Raw genomic sequence first — 18,269 nt, 5'->3', positions numbered from 1 at the left:
CTTGCGAGGTGGTACGATTTGTGTGTTACTCCGGCATTCATATTAACTGGTCCAAAATCAATCTTATTCCCGCTCACAGAATCCACCTTACCCTTTAATAGTAAATATCCTTTAAAATGGCAGACGGACCCAATCAAATATTTGGGAATCTGACTTAGCTCGCCATAGCGGCCATATCATTGCTTGGCTAGAAGACCGAATACGCAAATGGTCCAGACTGCCATTGTCCCTAGCAGGTCACATTGCAATTGCTAAAATAGTCATACTCCCTAAACTCCTCTACTTATTCATAAATGTTCCACTACCACTAACCACCCAATTTTCAAGAGGCTGAAATCTAACCTGATATCATTGATATGGGCAGGGAAGCAACTGTGAGTATCCTATGAAATTCCCACATCACCACAATCCCAGGGGGTTCAGGGCCCCCAGATCTGATGTTATAAGCACCCTGCACTCAGGGCCACTTCCTTCACTACAGGATACTTCCCACTCCATTCCAGCCACACGTGGCCATTGAGAAGGGCACCCCCTGACCATTAGCTACCACACTTTTTATGCCATATAGAGCGCCCAGAGAGGAAATAAACACTGTAGAATGTTTGCACTAGGCCTGGGAGGGTCTAGGCAGGGTGCAGGAAAGTTGCTTCTCTATGCTTCCTCCGTCCCTATAGCCCTCAACCCCACATTTCCACCACTTCATGACAATGGTGCAATTGCACGCACCAGTCGATGCAACATCCATACTTTTCGGATCTTTATCCCGAAGGCTAATTCCTCCCTCCATTTGAATGCCCACAATCCCAGCAGCCAGGGTTCTTGGACACCCTATTATATAACCAGTTACATGCCACTTGCAGTGCCACACACAATACATTCCCAGCCTTCCCACCGCCTCTACATGCACAGAACAGTGAGAACTCCAGCAGCAGTACTGAAGTGCTGGTCACATTGTTCACACTGTTACCTAATCAGAGTCATTTCTTATGGCTCTACCATTCACACTCCATTAGTCTATAAATGTTTGGACACTCTTGATATCTTTGGGTGACCCTTCTAGTTTTTTACTCTCGTTACTCCTCTGTGGCTGTCTTATGTCTTTTTTTGGGTATTGTGTTAGCCAGCCAGCAACTCTGATGGTGATGTGCTGAAAGTGGTATTGTATTGGAATTAGCATGGCAGACTTAAACTGGGATGCTAAATAGCAACATTTTCATTTTTGGCTGCAGACAGAGGAAGAAGGCAAATGGAAGTGGTTTAGTTATATGTAGGGCCACTGGAATTATGTGGCAGGAAAAGAACGAGTTATGGATGTGGTTGATCGATTTATGTGGTAAAAAAAGTCCAGTTATGAATTTACAATGCAAATAGCTCTAAGTCAAGCAAACGCAAGACCTATTGCATTGCAAATGCTTGTTTCAATATTACTCCTATCCGTAAGACCATGGCATTCTCACCACAAGAGAATACACAATAAAGTTATCCATGCGGTCATCTAATTCAGTTTCATCAGCCTTGATGTATTTTTATTTGCAAGGAAGTTTAAGGGTTTCAAGAAATTAGATTTTCGCTCATGTTATCATGTGTACTTGTATTAGTTGTCTGTCAGAATATTGGTACCGAAAATACAATATGATATAAATATTCTGTCCTAAATATCAGCTATAAAAATATTGCTCCATTGTGCATAGATTTGCTATAGTAACTCCAATGGGTGATATTTCTGTAAACGTAATTTTGGAAGCTACATATTTGTCAGATCATGTTAAGACCATGATATGTTGGCACCATACTGTTGCAGAGTAGTAAAAAAAGATCAATCAACACCCAACATGTGCTTCCTTTCATGTAGCATGTCCAGAGACAGTCTATTGAATTTTCTGAACTTACTACATAGAATAAAATTGTTTTTCCTGGCATTGCTATTTTGATGTTGTACTTTAGGGCTCTTACTGATTTGAAACACCCCGTCCGCCTGGGACGACTCCTGGTGGCCCACGGCCCTGGGCACCGCACCGACCCCCTCAGACCACGCACGCAACCTGGGATTCATCCTGGACCCCCTTCTCACCATGACCAAACAAGTCAACGCCGTCTCGTCTTCTTGCTTCCTCACACTCCGCATGCTCCGAAAGATCTTCCGCTGGATCCCCGCCGACACCAGAAAAACTGTGACCCACGCCCTCGTCACGAGCCGCGTAGACTACGGAAACACCCTATACGCAGGAATCACCGCAAAACTTCAGAAACGTCTTCAGCGAATACAAAACACCTCTGCACGCCTCATCCTCGACGTACCCCGCCACAGCCACATCTCCGCCCACCTGAGACACCTGCACTGGCTACCCGTCAACAAAAGGATCACCTTCAGGCTCCTCACCCACGCACACAAAGCCCTCCACAACAAGGGCCCCGAATACCTCAACCGTCGCCTCACCTTATACACGCCCACCCGTCAACTTCGTTCCACCAGCCTCGCACTCGCCGGCGTCCCTCGCATCCGCCGAACCACTGCAGGTGGGAAATCCTTCTCCTACCTGGCAGCCAAGACGTGGAATTCCCTCCCCGCACACCTCAGGACCACCCAGGACCACTTCGCCTTCCGGAGGCAGCTCAAGACCTGGCTCTTCGAGCAGCAGTGACCCCCACCCCCTAGAGCCTTGAGACCCTCACGGGTGAGTAGCGCGCTGTATAAATATGATTGTTTGATTGATTGACTCGGGTTCTCCTCTTACCTGTAGCCATGAGCAGCACGTTGTAGGTTACATTGTCCAGTGCGGTCACCTGATCCACCACAATTTTTCTGTATAATTCATGACATTGGAAGAGCGGTCTATTACCAACAGGCAATACGGCGTACAACATCTCAGGATGCTCGCTTGCCATTTTGAAGGTGTCAGAGGGCGTTTTGGTTCCATTTGCTAGACACTGAGGAAAGAAGGGGACAGTGAGAGGGAAACATGTCTGACATTTCTCTACTGCTGCACTAATAATATCAAAGAAAGGTAAACTTTCCTTCCTAACTGGGCTTGATCACACTCCTTTAGACAGCACAAAACACTCATCTTCCTTGAGTAGCATCCCTGCACTTGTGAGACTAGGCCCAATAAGGTGCCCTACTGCAGTGCAGAACATAAAAAACTTTACTGAAAGTAATTTCTCGTACTCCGACTCATGACATACTCCCACTGTACAGTAGACCGGGTTTTTTCTTATTGAGGCTACCCTAGAAGTATTCCCTTATTGCAGCTATTCTTAAGTCGAGTCCTTTGAAAACCACTGGAAGACAATAAACAGTAGACTCACCTCTCCAGGTCGGGTTCCTAGGTTATATGGACTGGCGTTTCCCTTAAAAGGCGATTTTCGGAACACATCCTCAATGTCACCCATGGTATAGACACAGACTGCTGTATGGTGCCTGCAGAAGGAAGAGAATCACAGGCGTTGTCTAAGTGACACCATCTTAAATGCTGTCCATGTCTGCTGGCAGGCCGGCTTTGACTGGAGAGTGCTCCAGATCGTCAACGTGAGTGCTGATTCCCATCAGAGGATGAAATATCTAACAGTTTTGAAAGTCAGGATGGAGGGCTGCTTAATGAACTACATGTGGAGTCCCAGTTCTGGACACAAAGAGGTGATGGAAAGTTAGGATTGACTAGCAGTTAAAGAACCTCGAGTGGGTTTCAGTAATGGAATAATACATGATGTTCTAGGTCCAGAATAATTAGCAAGTCATATATGTCTTTACTGAGATTGCACCTAAGTCACTTCCAAGGTCATTTTGAAGGCCCAGTACTGTGGAATAGTACTAGAATATGCTTGTTCGAATTTCATAAGACATGCATACTATGTTCTTACATTATCTCAAATATATCGCTGCACTTGACTTTATTCTAGCAAATCTGCACCAATGGAACGATATTTTTGTAAACAATATTTCCACCACGATATTTATGTCAGACCATATTTGTAATACAAAATATGGCATATACCCTCTGCGGAGTAATCGTGCCTCACATGGGTCTTGGAAACATACATTTTCAGTGCTCTTTCTTCATTGTCTGTGTGTGGCAAGATCTTGAACTGATGCTCCCTCGTTTCTACTCACTGTACTTATTTGAAGGCTGCTTGAACTGCCACTGCTTATGCTGTACATATTTTCATTTTTTTTAAATTTCCTATGGGGGTTTGTGGACAAGGGACATATTTTTAGTGCTGCTGTTCTTAAAATGAATCCATAATCCAGGAAATCAGGCCACCCATTTGAAATAAAAATATGTTTACCTTCTCAGGGGCATGCATACCTGAGCCCTGTTTTCTGTTTTTCTGTGATCCAGACAATTTAGTGGAAGCCTGCAGCTGCAGCACCTATATATGTATCGTTTTCGAATTCTTGGGATGTGCTGGGGCCATTGTGGTTTCTTTATTTGCCTTGTTTTCTTTTTGTCGGGGGTGAGCCTTTGAAGACAGGCTGACCCACTGAATGTCTGGTATTACCTTGGGTTCATGGCTAGGACACATGGAAATTGAGGATTATTTGAAGTTGTTCTGAACCAGTTGGTGGTTTACTTGGCAGGCTCTCAGTGTGGGGATTTACCACATCTCTGGGACAGAGTGGCAGGGCTGCAGGATGCCCTCCGTTTTTTAGGGCGATGGAAGGCTGCAGGGTGTAGTGTTTATATGCCACCTTCTTCGTTCTTTCCCGCTCAGAACACATTGGTGGCTTTGTTTGCCTCTACAACAGTGTCTCCCGATGTGAGGGCAAGAAATATTCCATGTCAAGCTGCGTGTCTTCACATCTCAGGCATCCTATCTCATCATGGCTCTGGATTTGGGTAGGAAGGGTCTGTGAGGTGCAACTTCAGTTGTTTTTCATTCCTCAGTGTTGTAGGCTGATGCAAAGTGTTGTGTATTGGGTCTAAAAATATTCTGTTTCCTTCTCTATCACATCCATGTGTTGAGTGTTTACATTGTTCGTCATTCATTATGACTGGGTACCGCGGAGCCCTTCCTCGTGATGACGCAGAAATGAAGGTTTTACATTTATTAGCGCATAAACGTAGTGCTGCAATAATCAAGTGTGACTTTAACCGAACTAATAAAGATTGTACGGGGACAAATGTGCCCTCAGAGTAGTTCGCCAACATTTATAAACGTGCTTTATATAACGTGATGTATTAGAATTGTACTAATCTGACATAACCGTAAACGTGTGCCATGATTTGCTTGTTTGAAATGTTTTAACTTAGCATAACTTTAGTGGAGGCTTCGGCCTAGTTGCCTTGTCTCACGGTTTAGATGCTCGTGTTTTTCTAATGTGCTAATAAAACGTGTATTCTTGCTTGAAGCTGTACTTTTCCAGTGAGATCGGTTCACATGCTTATCTTTAAGGTTTCGTGCCAGCCTGGCATCTTCTTCTTTGCTCCAAGGTCAATCTGCAGGTGCAGACAATGGAAGCTCTGAAAGTGAGTTAATTGGTAAAATATGTTGCAACTTACGTTCCCGACTCCAAGGATAATGTATGCCTAGGTAGAAGCTTGTGAATTGTTGTTTTTGATTGGACAATTTGAAGCCAACCTATGAACCCTCCAATGGAAGACCCTACTGGATTCGAACTGTTGATTATTTAAACCCGGTACACAAGAAGAAAGCGGCCATTACAGGACATTGCACCCATTGAGGCCATTAGCCATTACCCATCGGACATTACGGCCATTATAGACATTACCCGCCATTTGCAGGACATTGCAGCCATTATGGCCCATCTTGCCGACCTCGTCATTTTGCCATCTTCTACGATGCCAATTGATGTTCGACGCCATTTTGAATGAGACTTTGATGCTTTCTCTAATCGAGAGAAAGAGACTTTAAGTAATTCTCGCCCTAGAGACTTTAACTTCGATTTGCCCCTTTGCATGAAGTAGTAGTTTTATCCTTTTATCTTGCCGCTGTGAGGCAATTGCCCCGTCCACCCTGCCCCTTTGCCCCGTCCCATGCTGATCGAAACCGGTACCTGTGAGACGAAGACTTCCTTGAATGCTGATTGAATTTGGTAAATATGAAAGGAAAATGTACAATTGCATTGTGTTTCTTTTTAGGTAACCAACTGCTGATTTTTGATAAGAGCCCTAGTTAGGAGTTTTCCAAATCAATGTTGCTAAATTGTTTTTGCATGAAATCCCACATGCAGATGCTAATTTGAGGTTAGATGAGGATTCATTTGTCGCACGATGCAATTTGAGACCTTGTTATGCTGACTAATGTATGCAATTAGCCCATTACAAATGATAGTTTTAGTGGTTTGCATTGCTATCATCGAATGCATTGTTATTCAAATGCTGCATAGATTGCATCTTTTCCGTCGTTATGGACAGCTATTAATGTTCATTTACATATACCATTTGGTGTTGAGACACATTTATATCGTGCTAGCTTTGTTAATATAGGGAAATAAATTCATTAACTTTGAATAAACTGGTGTGGTTATTTATGGCCGGAAGGTCATGGTTCGCCGAAATGTTTTCTGGATTAATTGTGAAGTGTTATGTTGATCAGGGCATTGCTTATGTTCGTTATTGATTATTGATTTGATTAAATTGATTACTCTCGGGTGAAGAGAGCCCCACTTGGTCAAAAGATTCATCGACCCAAGAGCGTCCAGATACAGGTAATTTATTAGGTCGGAACGCTCTATCAGTAGATGGTAGCAGAGGACGGTTTCGCCCTTTGGGACCCCGCTCGAGAGGTAACGGTTTCGCCCTTTGGGACCCCATTCGAGAGGTAACGGTTTCGCCCTTTGGGACCCCATTCGAGAGGTAATGGTTTCACCCTTTGGGACCCCATTCGAGAGGTAACGGTTTCGCCCTTTGGGACCCCGCTCGAGAGGTGACGGTTTCGCTCTTTGGGACCCCACTCGAGAGGTATATGGTGTTGAATTAGATTTTCTTGGGTAAAACAGATTGAGAGAATGATGATGCCCTAAGTCCCCCGCGACTTTCCCGGGATCTCGGAGCTTGCGAATGGAGAGAATGGAGGTGTGGAATCGGCGTTGGCGGTACTAGTGACGGTATGAGTGAAGTTAGGATTTTGCACTTGCACAGCTTATTGCCGCAGATTGTTTGAAAAGGTTGTGAGGATTTTAGAGAATAGCGGAGGTGCGACTCCGAGTGTGAGAGTAGGGAAGTCATCGAACTTCATGTGCATGTGGCGCTTTGTGCAGAAAAAGGTCCACGTGGTTGTTGTTGTTGAGACAGGCCCTGCGAGGTCAAGAGACTCCGGAGTATGTTGAAAAGTGTATGAGACACTTGTTTTATGTTGTGGTCTGGTCGGTTTATTAGGTTGACCGGGCGTGGTCAACGAGTCGGTACGTGTGTTAAGAGAGTGAAAGAAAACTTCGACTTCGGGCTTTGACAAATTCTAAGTGCACTAGAATAGATCATTGACAAGTTGAGAGCAGAATCTGCGGGTCAGATTTGCTTGCGAAAGTGGGGACCGAGAAAGATGGAATAACTGCCGAGGCTAGTGAAAAATCCCTAAGGTCCTGAAGCGATTGTGTTACCCTTCCTGTAGTAAACCGACAGATCTGTTTTATTATTATTTGGTTGCTCGCGATACATGCCAGAAGTTGTTACGAGAGGAGCTGAGTGAAGGAGGACAAGCCGCGAGGCTTTGTCAGCCGCAGAGTGTGTGAGTGTGACGTCACTGGGAGCCGCGCTGGGATAGGTTGGTTGCAGAGAAGGGTCGCACACGGATTGGACGCAGTCCGTGGTGCTCGATTGGAAGGGGAAAGGCAAGCGAAGAGTATTCCGGGAATTAAAGTCACTTATTGATTACAAATTTTGTGAAATAAAAGACGAGAAAATGACATTTTTTAAGGCATTAAAGAGTGCGATGAAGGGGGAGTCTTACATTAAAGCGAGCGTGGGAGAGGAGACGCCACCCGAAGGTACACCAGCTTATATTGTAATGGAGGAAAGGGGGGTAGCTCCGTGCCTTTGGCTAAAGCAATGGCACAAGCTGACAGAGAGACATGGGAGCGTAGCGTTCCCGATCCATGGGACATTCAATATAAGGATCCTAGAGAATTTGAGATTCGCGATGTACGACATGAAGGTACCCCCAAGGCCAGCACAGTTTGAGGCTCTAGCGATTTGGGAACTAATGGCTAGACAGCAACAGCAAAAGAAGTTCGAGACCAGGATAAGAAAAGTAGAAAAGACACTAGCGGACGCTAGGTGGGATAATGCACAGAAGGTGTGGAGGTCAGATATATTGCAGGGGATAAAATTGTTTCCCGCAATTGCTAAGGAAGAAGAGGCGACAGGCAAGAAAGCTACCTGTAAGACAAACAGGAGGTGTTCCAAAGATAGAGAGGAAGACGAGTCAGAGGATGAGGAGTTCATCATGCAATTGCTGAACGACCGTCCACCACCTTATGCAGAGAGTGAACAAGGTCCAAGTACCAGTTCTGCCCCTCCGGCACCGGTACAGAATAATGAAACTCCGAATTCAGAAACGCCATCGGGATCTAAGGACCCGAGTTTACTGTTCACCCCGCAGATACCGCAGGTTAGGAGAATATATCCAGATGTGCCTATATTGAAAACAGCTGAAAATTATCAGCCGCAGGTCCCAAGGTACTACAGCAGTGACAACAGTACGGGAATGATTCTAGATCCAACCGTAATGGGAGTACAGAATGGTCAAAAACCCAACATTGGCACAAGCTGAATCAACCCAGTTTTTGATGCCTCAAAAGCAGATGCAGGGGGGAACCGCACATGCTCAGATGACGGGGAGTCAGACGGGCATGCCGGCAATGATGACCCATAGTGTGGGAATGAACATGCCTCAGAATCTGGGGAATGGACAGAACCCAGATGCGATATCCCTACCCATTACTGTAGGTCCACCGGTACCTTTGTACATTCAGCCTAACTCAGGTATGAGCGGTCAAGGATCAGTGGTGCAGAATGGGAGGGAAAGGAGGTGCATAGAAAACACTCCAGAGACAACTCCGATAGCGGCTCAGCCAACTGGATCTGGGTCCTTGATGGAGTTTAGTCCCATATGTGCTCAGTCAACAATGGTGAGGTCGAGTCCCCCACTGATGATACCGCTATCATCGAACACTGAAAAGTTGCCGCAACCATCAATGGCAGTCGATGTGAATGCTACACTGATGGGGTTGAATGCGCAACAGCTAACACAGTGGTTCAACAGTCTGAATTCCACACAAAGCTCAGCCAGTGGGAAGGGAGAAGACTATCTGAATAGGGTAAGGTTGAACATGGATGCAGAAGAATTGGTGGAAGGGACTATGGGTTTGAATAGGTTTGAGGCTATTCGGAAGAAGAGCTGAGGTATCTATGTCCCAGGATTACGAGAGAAGTGAACAAGGTACATAGAAGGTTGCAAGAAATAGCTGACAAAAACGGGGTTGAGATAGACAAGACAAAACACTTGAGCAGGAGCTATAGATTGGATTTCGGGACCACAGACTTTGAACACATGAGGTCAGCAGGCATGAAAACGCACCTTAGAGAATTGCTGCAGAGTGCACAAGTGTGGAGGTGCTTAGACAAATGGGAAAGCAGATGGGCAAAGAAAAAGGAGAAGAAGAAAGACAGTGTCCCAGAGCACAACGAGAAAAGACCACAGAGTAGTGATGCAATAACCATGTTACCAATGAGGGAGACAGCAGGGGGAAAATTAATACATGTACCGTGGCACAGGAGCGACATTCAGTCTTTTACGGATGATTTTCCCAAACTGAGAGAGAAACCGATTGAATGGTATCAACAGACTGATAGGTTTGTGAAGCTTGCAAAATGTCTTTGGGAAGACCTGAACACCCTCTTTGAGATTGTGGTTCCGGCAGATTTGTGGGAAGACTGCAAAAGGGCTATAGGTTGGCCGACAAGTGAACCAGAGAGAGACAGGGATACGGGTGCACCATCACCTATGGTAATGAGCTTGTACTATAAGGTGATTGAGCATTTGAAGACGAAGGTTGCCGCGAAAAATGTGGATTGGCAGAAGATTGATCGAACTGCCCAAGAGGCTAAAGAGTCGATTCATGGTTACTATGAGAGGTTGTTGAAGGCGTTCAAGAACTACAGTGGCACGGAAACAATAGAGGCGAGGGACATGCTTCATTTTGTGTTTAGATTTGTGGAAGGGCTGAGACCAGAGATAAGTCAGATGATAAAGACGCATTTGATTTGTTGGCAGTCGAAACCTATTGATGAGGTGTTGAATTATGCGAAATACTGTAGCGACGAAATTGAAGTGAAACAGAAAAGGTTGAAAGAGAAAGTGATGATGATGCAACTTAAAGCAGCTCAGACAGGTTTGCAAGGGTTGCAAGGGTTCCAACAGCAGATACCGCAGCCGCAGCCGCAGGGAAACATGGTGTTTCAGCCACAGGCGAGAGGCAGAGGCAGAGGAGGCTTTGGGAGTAATGGTCCGGATTTGAACACTGTTGCGATTCCGAATGGTGTGCAGGCAATGAAAAGGGTGATGCCGTGTCACGTGTGCGGAATCGTCGGACATTGGAAACGCGAGTGCCCGATGGTGGTGCAGGAAGGTGCAGGTGTTGGTCAGCAAAACAATGATGTCAATGCATTCCAGACAATGAGGGGACCGAAAATGAGAGGTCCAAACCCAAATTTTCAGACCATAAATCAGCTGCAGGGATTACAGCCCATGCAGCCGCAGCAGATGCAGATGCCCCGTATGCAGATGACGCAAATGCAGCCAATGCAACAGCAGTTTCCCATGGTACCTAATCAGCAAATGCAAATACCTTTGGCACCAGTGAGTCAGCAGCAAGTGATGGTTCCTCCACAGGTCTCGGGTCAGGTGATGAGTACAAATGGCACAGTACAACAGTTCCCACTACACAGTGAGAATGGAATAAACAATGTATGGGAGAGTGAAAGTTCAGATGAGGAGGGAAATTGTGTGCTTGCAGCATCCTTGGAAGTTGATCAAAAGGGTCCATATGTGGAGGGAAGAGTTATGGGTCATCGTGTTTCATTCTTGGTCGACACAGGAGCCACACGTTCAACTGTTAGGAGCATTGAAGTACCAAATTTGCCACTCTCAGGGAGAACAGTTCAGGTAGTGGGAGTAGCAAACAGGCACCTGACGAACCCAATCACAGATCCAGTACAAGTCAGAATTGGTAACTATCAAGGGTCACATCGTTTTGTGGTATGCGACTCAAGCCCGATAGCACTGTTAGGGAGAGACCTATTGTGCAAATTGGGATGTTCGATTATGTGTTCGAACGATGGAATTAGAATTCAGACGAGCAGTGATGGGGAAGAAGAGGACAGTGTAGAAGGGGATGAGATGGAAACCGTCGATGAAGAATATCCTCTGATTAACCTTCTTCCGATGATAACTGAAGAAGATATTCCAGCTGAATTACGGGAAACAGTCAGAAAGGAAGTGTGGGATATGACAGGAAAAGAGGTGGGATTGGTGAAAGGAGTGGAACCAGTGAAAGTGACCGTAAAACCCAATGTAACCTTTCCCCAGACCCCACAATACCACATGGCACAAGACACCCTCATGAAAGTCGCCCAACTCATTGACGAGTTTGTAAAACAGGGAGAATTGAAAGAAGTGTTAAGCAGTCCATGTAATTCATCAATCATGGGACTAATAAAGCCGAGTGGAAAGGTCCGAATAGTGCAGGACTTGAGGAAAATAAATGACATCGTAATTAAATGCTGCCCTGTAGTACCGAATCCAGCTGTGATAATGTTTCAAGTCCCTTGCGATGCCGAGTGGTTCTCAGTCATCGACTTGTCACAAGCATTCTTTTCGGTGCCTCTTCATGAGGACAGCCAATTTCTCTTTTGTTTCAAATTCTTAGACAGAGTTTACAGTTGGTGTCGAATTCCTCAAGGGTTTTCTGAGTCACGGTCAATTTTCAATCAGATTCTAAAGAAAGACTTGGAAGCGTTAGAATTGCCATTCGAGTCAACCCTAGTACAGTACATTGATGACTTACTGATTGCATCTAAAACAGAAAGTGGCTGCACAGCCGACACCATTGCTCTACTGAACCATTTGGGAAGGAATGGACACAAGGTGTCTCCTTCAAAGTTGCAGTTCTGTCAGAAGAAAGTGAAATACTTGGGTCATCAAATAGAGAAAGGGTCACGGAGAATAATGAAGGAAAGAATAACAAGTGTACTTCAAATGAGTCCACCAAAGACGAGGAGGGAGGTGAGGAAGTTTTTGGGGATGGTGAGCTACTGTCGCCAGTGGATTCCCAACTTCTCAACTCTAGCAAAGCCTTTACTGAAACTGACCCAGAAGGATGCCTTGGATGAAATTGAGCTGAAAGGAGATGAGATGGATGCTTTTATTGAATTGAAAGAATGCATGTGTAGGGCTCCAGCTTTAGGTATGCCTGATTACACAAAGCCTTTCACATTGTTTTGTCATGAACGTGATGCATGTTCTTTGTCTGTCTTGACCCAAGCCCATGGTGGCATAAACAGACCAGTAGCGTATTTTTCAGCTACTTTGGATCCGGTCGCAGCAGCACTGCCAGGGTGTTTGCGCGCCGTAGCAGCAGTTGGTATCAGCCTCACTCAGAGTGAAGGAATAGTGATGGGACACCCATTAACAGTCATGGTCCCTCACTCAGTTGAGATACTTTTGACCCGCTCCCGAACGCAACACATGACTGGAGCAAGACTCACAAGGTATGAAACAATAATTCTGGGCTCACCGAATGTGCAGCTGAAAAGGTGCACTACGTTGAATCCAGCAACCTTGCTTCCCGGTGAAAATGCTGAAATTGAGAACGCTGAAGACGTCGAGCACGACTGCCTTCAGGTGACTGAATTTTGCACAAAACCCCGACCTGACATTAAGGATACTAAGCTTGATGAAAATGACCAAATTGTTTTTGTTGATGGGTCATGTTTAAGAGATGCATTGGGAATATTGAAAGCAGGATATGCTGTATGTACTGTAACAGGTGTCTTGGAAGCGTCCTGGCTTCAAGGAGTCTATTCCGCACAAGTAGCAGAGCTTGTAGCCCTTACAAGAGCATGCCAACTGTCTACATTGATGAAGGTTACCATTTACACTGACAGTCAGTACGGGTTTGGAATTGTGCACGACTTTGGGCAACTATGGTCACAGAGAGGTTTCCTGACCTCTTCAGGGTCCCCAGTGAAAAACGGGGAGAGAATAAGGGAATTGTTACACGCCATTCAGATGCCAGCCGAAATTGCAGTGGTAAAGTGTAGTGCTCATACAAAAGGACAGGACTATGTTTCCCTGGGAAATGCATATGCGGATCAGGTCGCAAGATTTTGTGCCTTGAACTGTATATTGCTCAGGGATGAATGGAATTTGATAAGTGAGCCAGAGCTCGAACCAGCTGAAGCATTTGCCTTGAAGGTCGTGGATACAATGGATGAACTAAAAGCATTACAGAATAGCGTCAGGGAGGATGAAAGAGCTTCCTGGATTAAGTCACAATGTACAAAGAGACCAGATGAGTTATGGGTTTCAAATGAAGGAAAATTTGTCTTACCAAATAGTCTCTTATCGCAGCTAGCGCGGTTCTATCATGGGCAAGCTCACCTAGGGAGAGACGCCATGATAAGATTGTTCAAAACTGATTGGTTTAACCCCAGATTCCGTCAAGTTGCAGAAGCAGTTTGCCATCGTTGTGTCATTTGTCAACAGATGAACCCAGGAAAGGGAACGGTTGTGAACGTGAGCCACATTGGCAGGGCGGGTGGCCCGTTCAGCAGAATGCAAATGTACTTTATTGAGATGCCTGTGCATGGAGGTCTGAAGTATGTGTTGGTGATTGTGTGCATTTTTAGTCACTGGATTGAAGCATACCCCACACGTAGAAATGACAGCCTTACAGTTGCAAAACTATTGTTGAGGGAGTTGATACCACGTTTCGGATTCCCGATCTCTTTAGAATCAGATAGAGGAAGTCACTTCAATAACGAGGTGATAAAGTTACTTTGCGCAGCGCTGAACATTGAGCAAAAACTGCATTGTAGCTATCGCCCTGAAGCCTCAGGACTGGTGGAACAAATGAATGGTACACTGAAATCAAGAATGGCGAAAATATGTGCATCGACAAATTTGAAATGGCCTGACGCATTGCCTTTGGTGTTAATGTCAATGAGAAACACCCCTGACAGAAAGACTGGATTGTCCCTGCACGAAATTCTCATGGGCAGGGCCATGAGACTTCCTGCAGTTCCCGCAAACGAGCTTTTGAATATTACAGATGATATGGTGTTAGACTACTGCAAAGGTCTGGCTGACGTGGTTCGCTCTTTCTCTCACCAGGTGGAAGCAACCACCTTGTCACCGATCCAAGGTCCAGGACACACACTGAAAGCAGGTGACTGGGTTGTGATAAAGAAGCACGTAAGGAAGTCGTGTCTGGAACCCCGTTGGAAAGGCCCTTTCCAAGTGATCCTGATGACCACTACCGCTGTGAAGTGTGCGGGAGTTCCCAACTGGATCCACGCCAGTCATACAAAGAAAGTGTTGTGTCCCACAGATGAGGAAGTTGAAGCGCTGAAACTGTCAGTACCTGATAACAAAGTGCCGAGCGCTGAGACAGAGCAAAACAGAACTAGAAGCAAACAGGCAGAAATAGAGGAGAGAGAAATATTCTCTGAGGACGAAACAACCGATTCACTTGGGGAAGACCAAGGAGAAACCTCAGACAGCGACGAAGCAGCTGAAGGTAACAAAGAGCCTGAAGCAGCTGAAAGTGACAAAGAGCCTGAAGAAAGTAACGGTGACAAAGGGCTCGAAAGAGGTGAAGAAGCAGGAGAGCCTGATCAGAGGAGGGCTTTCCCAGAAGCAGACGGTACAGAAAAAGAAAAGGAAAACCTGATTGACTACCCAGAAGGAGGGGACAAGGCAGAACAGAACAAAACTGTTCAAACTTCTTCAGAAGAGATCGCAGGTCCATCAAGTGGACACAGTGCAAAGAGAAGACCAAGTATATCACCAGTAAAACTAAGAACTAGAGAAACGTTGAACGACGGTGAAGGGCCAAGAGTGAAAGAGAAAAGAAAGGAAGTGTCTGTCGTGATACCGACATCAAGTGAAGGAAAAGACTTGGCCAAAGAGGAAAGTACCAGTGAGGCAGAATCAAAGAGAGATGCAAAATTGAAAAGGAAAAGGATACCAAACAGGAGATATTCCGGTCCAGAATGGGCATATGTAGTCAATGACGATTGGACCGACGAATTTGTATCTCTTAGCCTCGAGAACGAAGAAGAAGAGATACCAATAGAAAAGAAAAGTTTTATGGACACTATTGACTGAAAAACTGATAAATGACATTGCTTGCTATAATCTAACGTGATACAACCAGCTGAGACATTGCTAAACCGGATGAGACATTTGCTAACTTGATAAGACTTTGATAACCTGATTGACTCTTAAACCCGATTTGAGACAACGTTGCTAACTGAAAAGAAAAAAAAAAAGACTGAGTTATTGCCGAATTGAGACAAATGCTGCTAACCGATAAGTGACTGGGCTCCTGAAGAAAACTGTGTGAACATTGCGCTCGTTCAGCTTTATAACTAATTGCTAAATCGTTTCTTTATAAGTGCTTCTAGCTCTCTGATTCTATACAGATCATGACTAAGTACGCTACACAAAACAGTAGAGTGAAATATTGTAAATATGCGTGTATAGGCTTGATAACTGCATGTGTACTAATAATAATGGCAATAGTGCTTGCAACGCGTGGTAAGGGTGAGAATGAGAAAATTGATGCTTCTACTTCTGCTCCTGTCACTGTCACTGAACTAACCGCATTGAAAAGACTAGAATTAGATGAGAGACACTTGCATGATAAGAAGGAACTTTCGTATAATGTTTTCTATCGCCTACTAACAGAGTATGTTGAGACTATGGATGCGAAAGATTGTTATGTGTGTACACAGATACCGACATCGGTAACGGAAGGGGTGACTTATCACCACATGCCTCTTACATATGGGATTACATGTAGTTTAGTAACTTCTAGATTTTATGGTCAAACTAACATACAGTATTTTTACTCAAATTATGATGTTACCTTTGCATATGTTCCTATAATAACGCAACTAAGCCAGATTGCTAAAGATTGGGATGCTAAAATAATGAGGGAATTTTTCGAACCAATGCAACCTTTTGAAACAGCTCACACTCATAGGGAAAACCTTACCTGCTCGCTCTCTACAGTAGAAATAAGCTTTTTAGATCGCACAGATGATAGAAGGGCACAAATGAATGCAAAATTAGAAAAAGAGCTAAGTAAGAGGACTTCAGTAGATAATTATGCTTTGCCGCAATAAAAACACAAGGGAAAATAGCTTTAGACGCTTGGCATGTAGGGAAATTTTGTATATATCGTGGTGAATCTTATTATGATAACATTTTCGTGGGAGCGAGTGAATGTAAACATACGTTTGTCTTTAGGGCCAAATGGACATTCATGCTGAACGGACTTGACCCTGTCATACCTGGTGTATATTACATTTGCGGGCATAATGCCTATTATCGTCTTCCAAAGGGATGGTGGGGGAGATGTTATTTGGGTATAGTGTTCCCAAAGGTTTATCAACTGGATGACCTATCGGTGATTCCAAAGACGCCTGGATCCCATCGTATCCAGAAAAGAGAGACCGCAGCTGCTGTGGTAGGAGATATATTTGGAGCCATGATTCCTTCATTGGGAGTTGTGTTGAATTCCATCAAAATAAGAAAGTTGTCTACTATAGTGGATAACATGTTGACAAAGTTTTCAGGTGCTATAATCCTGATGGATGCTGAACTTGCAGCAGAAAGAGCTATGACTCTTCAAAATAGGCTTGCCCTAGACATTCTTTTAGCAAAGGATGGCGGCGTTTGCAAAATGCTTGGTGCGCGTCACTGTTGCACGTATATACCAGACAACAGTGTGAAAATTAAAACAATGCTTGCAAATCTAACAAAAGAGAGTGCAGACTTGAAGGAATTGAAAGAACCAGGAGTTTGGGAGAAGGTTGGAAAGGGAATTGCTTCAGTGGGAAATTGGCTTGGTGGCATTTGGAATGGAATATTACTAAAAATAATACAGGGAATACTAATAGTACTAATTTGTATCTTTGGGATTTGGGGAATAAAGAGGGGAATACTAATGATCATGGCAAGAATTAAAAGAAGGAAGGAAGAGAAAATGATGAAAAGAATGGCAGAAGAATACAAGGCAAGAACAAGGGGAACTAAAAGGCAGAGAGAACTGACAGAATTTTAATGGAATAAAATTTGTGGGAATGGTTTTGTGTGATGACAAATAGTCATCAGAGGAGGGATTGATGACGCAGAAATGAAGGTTTTACATTTATTAGCGCATAAACGTAGTGCTGCAATAATCAAGTGTGACTTTAACCGAACTAATAAAGATTGTACGGGGACAAATGTGCCCTCAGAGTAGTTCGCCAACATTTATAAACGTGCTTTATATAACGTGATGTATTAGAATTGTACTAATCTGACATAACCGTAAACGTGTGCCATGATTTGCTTGTTTGAAATGTTTTAACTTAGCATAACTTTAGTGGAGGCTTCGGCCTAGTTGCCTTGTCTCACGGTTTAGATGCTCGTGTTTTTCTAATGTGCTAATAAAACGTGTATTCTTGCTTGAAGCTGTACTTTTCCAGTGAGATCGGTTCACATGCTTATCTTTAAGGTTTCGTGCCAGCCTGGCATCTTCTTCTTTGCTCCAAGGTCAATCTGCAGGTGCAGACAATGGAAGCTCTGAAAGTGAGTTAATTGGTAAAATATGTTGCAACTTACGTTCCCGACTCCAAGGATAATGTATGCCTAGGTAGAAGCTTGTGAATTGTTGTTTTTGATTGGACAATTTGAAGCCAACCTATGAACCCTCCAATGGAAGACCCTACTGGATTCGAACTGTTGATTATTTAAACCCGGTACACAAGAAGAAAGCGGCCATTACAGGACATTGCACCCATTGAGGCCATTAGCCATTACCCATCGGACATTACGGCCATTATAGACATTACCCGCCATTTGCAGGACATTGCAGCCATTATGGCCCATCTTGCCGACCTCGTCATTTTGCCATCTTCTACGATGCCAATTGATGTTCGACGCCATTTTGAATGAGACTTTGATGCTTTCTCTAATCGAGAGAAAGAGACTTTAAGTAATTCTCGCCCTAGAGACTTTAACTTCGATTTGCCCCTTTG

At 44.4% G+C, this 18,269-nt stretch overlaps 1 protein-coding gene across 1 annotated transcript in view; it reads right to left on the bottom strand.

Annotated features, from left to right (window-relative positions):
* The window catches only part of SEMA7A (semaphorin 7A (JohnMiltonHagen blood group)), a 144,464-nt gene that overhangs the window by 31,747 nt on the left and 94,448 nt on the right, over positions 1–18,269 (bottom strand). Inside the window, exons 9-10 of the mRNA XM_069222212.1 lie at positions 3,307–3,418; positions 2,736–2,928 (exon numbers count right to left, since the gene is read on the bottom strand). Coding sequence (XP_069078313.1) covers positions 2,736–2,928; positions 3,307–3,418 — 305 coding nt within the window. The remainder of the gene's footprint in view (positions 1–2,735; positions 2,929–3,306; positions 3,419–18,269) is intronic.

The sequence above is a fragment of the Pleurodeles waltl genome, chromosome 3_1 (assembly GCF_031143425.1).
Source record: "Pleurodeles waltl isolate 20211129_DDA chromosome 3_1, aPleWal1.hap1.20221129, whole genome shotgun sequence".
NCBI classification, from domain to species: Eukaryota; Metazoa; Chordata; class Amphibia; order Caudata; family Salamandridae; genus Pleurodeles; species Pleurodeles waltl.
This window is presented reverse-complemented; position numbering and strand designations above follow the sequence as displayed.